We start from the raw sequence: 10,046 nt of genomic DNA on the forward strand, positions 1-10,046 counted from the left end.
TGGTGATCCTGAGGTATAACTGGTAAGCAGGTGTGTACTATTCCTTTGGGAGTAGTGGGTCTGTGAATTCTGAGAGTGTCCAGTGGAACGGGGTTGGGCACTGCAGGGGGACACTCGGAATGCTCAGGCGTTGGAGTGTGCTTATTGTTAACATGTACAGAAACAGCTGGGCCTGCAGAGGCCTGAAAGGCAGTGCTTCTGTTGCCAGAGTGGGGGAACTGACCCCCAGCAGGCAAAGCCAAGGTTTCCTCACACTAAAGGCAGGTGTTACCGAGATGCTTCACAACTTTGGGTACCCCCCGGAGTTGTCACACTCACAGTCCTGTCTTGATATTTTCTTGGTATATGTTATCTGGGGCTCTCTGTTAGTATCTCACACACACTCTCGCCAACCCAGTATAAAACCCACTGCCAAAAGCACCTTTTTGTCAATATAAGCGGTGTCTATACTAGGAGGGTTTGCCAGTGTAGGCATACCAGTGTAGACTATGCTTCAGTCTATGTTTAATTTCCCTCAGATAAATACTACTTACCTACCTCACAGGAATGTTATGTTTGTTAAATAATGTTTATTCAACCATTTTAAAACAAAATATGTCATCATCATCTTCACTTCTCTAAGAGACCATCAGGAAAGATTGAGAGATATCTTGAGACACGAGGAAGATACTCCACCATATCAACTTCTTGAAAGTCAATAGGGTTCCACAAGAAACGAAGTCCAGGATCAGGGCTCTGGTTCATCAATGCCTCCTAACTGCATTTTCCTCACTTTAATCATATTCCTTTAGTAACATTTACAGCACTATCTTGTTTGTGTTACCAGAAAGCTTTTCTGCCAAATTCGGTCTGCTATTACAAACTACAATCGAAAGGGTTCTTCTCTGTTTGCAACCCCCTGTTAGTAAGGATACAATTAAGTCTTATTTTTAGAAAAAAAAATGTGAAATGGTATTTATTTGAAACACTAGGAATAAGCATGAGCAGCGATTTTGATGGGAGAAGGGTACCTGAGAGTAAGTTTATGTTTCAGAGAGTTTATAGGGCCCTACCAAATTCATGACCATGAAAAACTTGTCACGTACCATGAAATCTGGTTTCCCCCCATGAAATCTGGTCTTGTGTGTGCTTTTATCCTATACTATACTGATTTCACAGGGGAGACCAGCGTTTCTCAAACTGGGGGTCCTGACCCAAAAGAGAGTTTGCAGGGAGGTCACAAGGTTATTTTATGGGGGGGTCACGGTATTGCGCTGACTTCGGAGCTGGGCGGCCAGAGAGTGGCAGCGGTTGGTTGGGCACCCAGCTCTGAAGGCAGTGCCTCGCCATCAGCAGTACAGGTTTAAGGGTGGCAATATCATACCATGCCATCCTTACATTTGTGCTGCTGCTGGCGGTGGCTCTGCCTTCAGAGCTGGGCACCCAACCAACAGCCGCCACTCTCCGACCACCCAGCTCTGAAGACAGCGCCGCTGCTAGCAGCAGCGCAAAAGTAAGGGTAGCAGTACTGTAACCCCCCTACAATAACCTTGTGACCCTCCCCCCACAACTCTTATTTGGGTCAGAACCCCTACAATTACAACACCATGAAATTTCAGATTTAATTAGCTGAAATAATGAAATTTACAATTTAAAAAAATCCTATGATCGTGAAATTGACCAAAATAGAGCGTGAATTTGGTAGGGCCCTATTTATTTGCAATTAAATATAAAAAATAATGAAGACTGAACAGTACTGTAAACATTGACTGTTATGATTAAAAAGGAAATTTAATAGCTTTATAGAATCGATGCTTCTTCATTAGTTTTCTCGAGCAATCAGCTAATACGGTGCTCCACACTGGGGACAACAATAATGCCATTGAAGTCAATGGAACTACTAGCACACCCAAAGATATGCGCATGCATTACTGTTTGCGGGACTGGGTTCCATCTACCTACTTAAGCACTTGTAGTAGTGCTCTTCACCATAGTATCTGAACACTCCCCGGGAGCAGGTGGCCTGATTTTCCTCCCTAATTCAACTGAGGAATAAACAGAATAACCAGACACCTTTATCTCCACAACATTTAATAAACTGTAAACTTTTATCCCATGAAAAACACTACTTGTTATCATAAACTGATTTATTCTGTATTGAAGAACTTGGGACTTTTCCTCCTCAGGCCAGTGGTGGTGAGACTTGTAGACACTATAAGGCGTGTACCCCTAACACTGTTCTTTTGTACCCACTATCAAACTGAAAGTGCAGGGTCACTAATCTTGCAGGAGTCAGCTTGCCATTCCAGCATGTTTAGCACTAATGAAGGTTGGAGGAGATCATAGGAGGGAAAATCAGGCCAAAATAAAAAATACTGTGGTTCCCTGCTGTGATCATCCCAATATTCTTGAACAACTGCCTCAGAGAAATGAGAGCCTCCTTGGCATGCAGCCTATTTGGGACAGATAAGGGATAACTTGATGCTTGAATGTCTGGGGCTCTTCTAGGTCAAAGTGAAGTGAAATGAAATCTAATTCCAAATGTTAAGGCAGTTTAGCTGCCTCTTCAGCATCTACCAGCTGTACCTGTTAAATTTTAACTTTGTGGTTGTTTATTTTAATTTTTTCTTTTTATTAAAAGGAGGTATAAAATGATAATGAAAGAATGGGACTGGGGACAGAAGAAGGAAAATTAATAACATTAAAATAGGTTAAATAATGCCAAAAAACAGCTTTTACAAAAGCATTTACAGCAGGAGAGTGAACATAAAATCAATGGCATCTCTGATGTGAGCCATGATGAAATTATGCTAGTTTATGCATTAAGAAAAATTCACATACAAAACCAACATGAAAATATAATTGGATTTGTCATTTCAAAGTATTAGTATCAGATTTCCAGATAATAAGGGGTGACATACTCCTATGCTAATAAAGGGAGTTAGCCAAATAAACAAATGCTGTTTCTCTACTGTAAGGAAATACATGTACCAATGAAGCAACCTTTTCAGCACAAAAGTAATTTAATACTCAAACCACATGAAAAGTGATCTTTATGGGAATAGCACAGCTGCTAAAATCCAAGTCAGTTTTTATTAAATCATCAGGTCTGTTTATGTAAAACAGGGCTCTTTTAAATGACCACCAAGAGGAAATCATTTCTAACAAAAACTGATATCTGCATTTAATTTAATGGTTGGGGGTGTGAGTGTGAGTACACACATCAGAGCTGTAGGTGGTCAATATCTCTAGTCATAGGGTAGATGAACAGGAGGTGAAAAAGCTACTTAGGTGAACAGACAAATTTAGTATGAAATATCAGATTCCGTACTTTCAAAACAAACAGGATAAATTGATTATCTTTCTTTTATAAAACAAAACACCTAGGATGACACCCATAGAGTACCTCTGCAAAAACATACTAGTGGAAATAAAGAGAAAATGACTGTTTTTTTAACTACCACTGTATTGCTTAGCTACTCAAGAGAGTAGAGATGTGCTCCCAACCGTACTGTAATTTTAGCACTGGAGTTTTTGAAGAGAATATGCACATAAAAGTCCTTGAGGGCCTGACTAACATATAAGTTACACTAAAAGAGTGAGTGGTATATTGTATCAACAGAAGTTTCTGCAAGACAGAATTCTAAATCTTAAAAAAAAAAAAAAAAAAAAATTCCCAGCCCCTCAAGATCTGTATTTGGAATATGAAGGATGAGTTTAGTGTAGAGAATGGAAAGAAATTCCTGCAGCAAGTCTCTGGGTACACAAAACTTGACTGAATTAATAGCATTTCCGTGTGTGTCAAATTTTGACTTAAACCACTGACTCCTCATATTGAGATATCCCAGTTAAGATCACTAGGACTTACACTACACAGTCCCAGAAAAGTTGCCAAAGAAAGTTTTCACGGATACAATACAGGAAAACAATCCAGCAAGGAAGAGGCCTCACACAGACACACGAGTGGTATGTACCAGTGTTCTGGCAAGGTTCAACTCAGAATCCCAGCAACTGCTGTAATCCATTAGTCAAGTCAGGATGTCAGCACTAGCATGAAAACTAAGCAGCCTCTTCAATACTACACAGTTAAGTTATAAAGGTAATTTTTACTTTATCCCTACATACAAGTCTTTATCAAGAAACATCAGCTATTCACACTTTACCTAATTACAAAAGGCACCCAGTGCAATTATGTTAAAAAGAGGTAGAACCAAACTTCAGAAATCATTTCTCAAATAATGAAAGAAAGAAAGATTCTTCCACTGTACACTTTAAACTATTTCATAATGTCTCTGGATTAACAGTACAGCAGCATGTTGTTCTTGGTGCCTTTTCACTGAAGATCAAAGGGGAAAGCCCCATTATACTGACTTCTTAACATTGCCCATAATGTATTTTTTTAAATGTATTTATTCATGTCAGCATGAAACTCTTACGTAGAGAGAGAGTAGGTGACAGACTTGACATCTCTATGTAACCCAAGGAAAAGCAGAAAATAGTGTAGGGAGAGGGGAGGGAGACCAAAATGGTTTAATCTGTAGCCAGAACATAGGAATAAGAATTGGGTTAGATCCCAGATCCTAAAGAAACAAATAAAGAAGTGTCTTTGAGTGAACCAACCTTAGATGCCACATGACCTGATTGTAAAACATTGCATATTCAGAAATAAAATACAAGCAACTCAGACTTACTTTGGGAGAGCAGGCTGTGCACTTGTCAAATGCAAGGCTGACAGGAAGGACATTATCAAATCTTGATAAAAAGCCACGAATCTGGAAAGAAATAAAATGTACATTCATATCACATAATTACAGCAAATGTATTTCCAAAATTCTAGCTGAGTTAGACACATTCAGCAAGGGGATGAAAATTATCCTATACCTCTGCAAAATCAGGGTGGTGCTAATTTAATGGCCTCAATAGTGTGTTCTACTAAATCTATATTGGTACCATATGTGAATTGGTTGATTTTTCTACAGACACATGTAATGGTAGGACAATATAAATGCAATATTATTTAAATATGAACAGAGGCACAGCACCACCTGCAGTTTGAACGTTTTAGTTAATGTCAAGAAAACAAATAAAAAGCCATGTCATAACTTTTTTTCTGTGCATTTCCCTACATTCTCTCCCTTTATAAAAATTACAATATGAAAATGTAAACATTGTGCATTCCCGTACTGAACAGCCACTGCTGACCTATTTGACTTATTAGAAAAGTATAAAGAAAACTAATACACACACAAGATTTCCAGAGAATTGGTTCTGATAAAATGTACACTCTGTACAGACTTTGGGCCAGGGACTGGGTCCTCCAATATGTTTGCACAAAACCCAACAGAATGACCTGGATGCTGGTTGAGGAACCTTAGCACTATTACAATACAAATAATTAACACAAAAGTGTTTTTCCTCTCTCCTGATTTTTTCTTCTCGCTTTTTTGGTAAATGCAGGTCATTCTTAACATCATGTTGTACTTGATTAATTGTTAAAGTAATCAACTGCTTGAACACTGGAATTCTTTGTATAGAACTAATTTTTTTCTATTATCTTCTTAGTTTGCTTTCCCAGATGAAGTTTCCATTAGGGGCTCAGACCAGGAATATGTTTTTAAACTAAAGTGGATTGAGCATTTAGATTGTAAACTCTCTGGAGCAGAGACCATCTTTTTATTGTGTGTGTGTACAGCGCCTAATACAATGGGGTCCTGGTCTGTGACTGGGTGCCATTGCTATACAACTAAAATACAATACAATAATAAAAATAATGACTAATTCAATGTTTTAGAGAAGTTCTTATAACATTTTTATTATAGCTGATCATTGTGCAACATATTCTTCCCCCTCCCCACACACACACACGCGCGCGCACACACACACACACAAAACAACTCTTGCGAGGCTGCATAACTGATTACATAATTCCATTATATTTTTAATTGCCACATAACTATGTTTCAGAGTCTACATTTTCATCTTTGAAAAATGCCTCATCTCTAGACATTGGATGAAATCTGAGCCCCATTGTAGATACTGACAACACTCAGTGAAGCCAGGATTTCACCCATTATGTTTTAAAAAGATAACCTTCAGCATGAGATCTGAATGTACACTAATGACGTAAATGGAAATGTTAACCTGTCTGCAGACAGTCTGAAACAATAGCTCTCTGTGATGTGAACTATCCTATTCATCTCAATGGGTATCATCTCTGAAATATGATGGTAATTTAAATGTCAACCATTTCACTATTGAGCATTTTAGCAGAAACGTGCCTATTTGTCATTGATGGATGCAGTGGCAGGATGCAGAGGGGCAGCTAGTTGCTCTCAAAGGTCACCAGCATGGGGAAGAGGGAATTCAAGCCCTCCTATTCCCAAATTGAAGTCAAATCTGCTCCTGTCCCAAAGGGGGAGGGAAAGAGAAGACCTATCCCTTCTTCAATGCCAAAAGCCTGAGTTTCTCTCATGGGGAGAAGAAAACAAAAACAGCTTCCACACACTCTCTCTACTTCCTCTACCAGGCTGTCAAAGCCTCCAGTTTCCCCCAAGACTTTCTGCAAAACAGCTATTAACTATCAATATAAAAATCAGCAACCTGCTGAACAGTGAAAATTTAGGACAGCATAGACTAAACTGTTCATTATCAAAAAATAAATAAAATCACACAAAGGACACGACTAGAGAGGTGAGAGAGAAAGGCCTGGAGGGAGTCAATGCTACATAATTTTGTGGCTCCTGCCACATAATTTAACTCTAATATGTCACAACATGTCCAATAAAAGATATTACTTCACTCACCTTGTCTCTCACAGGATGTTCTGCTTCATACAGAATTGAAAATCAGTTGTGTTTTAAACATCAAATCATATTGGTAAACTCATTCTCATTTGAATTTACCATAGTCCAAAATAATATTCCTCTCAACTGCTATTCCTAGTGTAGTGGAAGAAACCATGAACATGTAGTAGCCTTGCTAGAACTGATGCCTAGATTTCATGCACTTATGAGACCATTCCAGTACCTAAGTAGAATGGAGGGTTATCTCTAACACTAAATGTCCTTGCTTTATAATGTGTTCCATTATAATATCAAGATCATTCTAATTATTTAGCAGGTTCTACATTGCATTAATATTTACACATTATTAATTATTATTATTATTATTATTATCTTACCCCACTACCACCCTGGTATCTCTGATGGTCACTCCTGCTATAGATGCTTCCAAAATGCTTGGGAGGTATTGACATTATTACTGCCTTTCACCATTATTATGTTGGCCATTTTGTAATTCTGTTATGCTGGAAAACCCATAACACTGCCACAGAGTACACTCAGGTCAGTTGTAATAGATTAATACTAACAGAGAACAGTAAGTAACAGCATCATTCTAGTGTAAACTACATTGATTTTGCCATGTGCTTTGGTAACTACAGTAACAATACTATTAAATTAGCCATGTGTGACAATTACTCACAATCAATAGTTTATCAAAAAAGTGTCTCTCATTGCTCAAACCACCTTTACATCAAATATACGTTGCAACTGAAGGAAGGCCACATTTTAAGTAACATAAAACATACGGAAAAGGTCTGAACTGGCAAATTAGACAGATTGTACTCATACAACTTTTGTGCATAAAGCTTTGAACCCAACAGCATTCTTTATCAATGGGATCTTTGCTCTATTATTTTGGTGAAAAGTAACAGTAATAGATGGACAAAATAGGTCATTAGCCAAACGACAGAAACAATCTAATAGAAGTGAGCAGGTTTGGGGGAGTCAAAATCTGGTCCCAAATTCACACCAGTTAGTGGATTTTGGGGAGCTACATTAAAAGCCAGTACAGATGCAGTACAGTTCAAAAGAAAATAAAAACCTTTCAGACAAAAAAAGATAAGTTCAACATAAAAATATTGTATTTCATACTGACAGCAGCTGGCCCCAAATGACTGCACAACAATTCATTTATGGTATCAATTTCATCAGACTTGCTTAGTCTAGACACTTCACTTTAACAAGAGACTGGCAGAGGCTAACCTGTCTACTCAGAACTGAATCATAATTTCAAAGCCATAACTGAACATTAAATTACATAATGGCCACATCTGATACTTTTTAAACAGTGAACTTTATACAGCTGTAAGAAAATGACATCAGGGCAAACCAGATATCAGGCAACATAACCTATGATAGCTGAATTTGTGCTCAGAGGCTCCTGAATTCAGTTTCTTCTTAGCATCTCCTGGAAAATAAACTACCAAAAAAAAAAAATTAAAAAAAAAAAAAGGCAAGCCAACCCAGGACAAGACCCTAAATGCTTCTCAAAATACCTATTGCAAATGAAGCACAGATGAAATAGAGCTATTAGAGGTCACGACAGCAAGCGGCCAGCACACAAAAGAATGTACAAGAATAAGCGGGAGCAACACCACCTACCAGAGAAAATCCCTACTCTAAAATAAAAAGAGCAGTCACAATCTGCTATGTCAACAATCCTGGGATAAGAGTATGGCTATGCCTATGCTTTAACAGCTGCTGCAGCTGTGCCACTGTACCACTTCAGTGAAGCTACTCAATACAGCGATGGGAGGGGTTCTCCCGCTACTGTAGTTAATACTCCTCCCTTAGGCCTGGTCTGCACTATGAGTTTAATTCGAATTTAGCAGCGTTAAATCGAATTAACCCTGCATCCGTCCACAGAATGAAGCCATTTATTTTTAAATAAAGGGCTCTTAAAATCGATTTCTGTACTCCTCCCCGACGAGCGGAGTAGCGCCAAAATCGATACTGTCATTTCGAATTAGGGATAGTGTGGCCGCAATTTGATGGTATTGACCTCCGGGAGCTATCCCACAGTGCACCATTGTGACCGCTCTGGACAGCAATCTGAACTCGGATGCACTGGCCAGGTAGACAGGAAAAGCCCCGCGAACATTTGAATTTTATTTCCTGTTTGCCCAGCACAGGAGAGCACAGGTGACCACAGAGAGCTCATCAGCACAGGTAACCATGCAGGCCGATAATCGAAAAAGAGCACCAGAATGGACCGTACGGGAGGTACTGGATCTGATCGCTATATGGGGAGAGGATTCAGTGCTAGCAGAACTTCGTTCGAAAAGACGAAATGCCAAAACTTTTGAAAAAATCTCCAAGGGCATGATGGAGAGAGGCCACAATAGGGACTCAGAGCAGTGCCGCGTGAAAGTCAAGGAGCTCAGATAAGCCTATCAGAAAACAAAGTAGGCAAACGGTCGCTCCGGGTCAGAGCCGCAGACATGCCGCTTCTACACTGAGCTGCATGCAATTCTAGGGGGGGCCGCCACCACTACCCCACCTCTGACCATGGATTCCGAGGCGGGGGTAATCTCATCAGCCGCACCTGAGGATTCTGCAGACGGGGAAGAGGAGGAGGACGACGAGCTTGCGGAGAGCACACAGCACTCCGTTCTCCCCAGCAGCCAGGATCTTTTTCTCAGCCTGACTGAAGTACCCTCCCAAGCCAGTACCCAAGACCATGACCCTATGGAAGGGACCTCAAGTGAGTTTACCTTTTAAAATATAAAACATGGTTTAACAGCAAGCGTTTTTTAATGATTAATTTGCCCTGAGGACTTGGGATGCATTCGCAGCCAGTACAGCTACTGGAAAAGTCTGTTAACGTGTCTGGGGATGGAGCGGAAATCCTCCAGGGACATCTCCATAAAGCTCTCCTGGAGGTACTCCAAAAGCCTTTGCAGAAGGTTTCTGGGCAGTGCAGCCTTATTCCGTCCTCCATGGTAGGACACTTTACCACGCCATGCTAGTAGCAAGTAATCTGGTATCATTGCATGACAAAGCCTGGCCGCGTATGGTCCCGGTGTTTGCTGGCATTCAAGCAACATCCGTTCTTTATCTCGCTGTGTAATCCTCAGGAGAGTGATATCGCTCATGGTAACCTAGTTGAAATACGGGAATTTAATTAAGCGGACAGAGGAGGCCGTTCCTACTTGGCTGTTTGCCTGTGGCTGAAAAGAAATCCTTCCCTGCAGTTAGCCAAGCGTGGGGGGGGGGGGGGGGGGG

General features: G+C 40.1%; 1 protein-coding gene across 3 annotated transcripts in view; it reads right to left on the minus strand.

Moving 5' to 3' along the window:
• ATG7 (autophagy related 7) overlaps positions 1-10,046 on the minus strand; it is a 279,680-nt gene that overhangs the window by 205,836 nt on the left and 63,798 nt on the right. For all 3 annotated transcript variants that reach the window (XM_024211976.2, XM_024211978.2, XM_024211975.2), the window contains one exon: positions 4,671-4,751. In XM_024211976.2, coding sequence (XP_024067744.1) covers positions 4,671-4,751 — 81 coding nt within the window. The remainder of the gene's footprint in view (positions 1-4,670; positions 4,752-10,046) is intronic.

This window comes from Terrapene carolina, unplaced genomic scaffold (genome assembly GCF_002925995.2).
Source record: "Terrapene carolina triunguis isolate 2854851 unplaced genomic scaffold, T_m_triunguis-2.0 Scaffold232, whole genome shotgun sequence".
Classification (NCBI taxonomy): domain Eukaryota; kingdom Metazoa; phylum Chordata; order Testudines; family Emydidae; genus Terrapene; species Terrapene triunguis.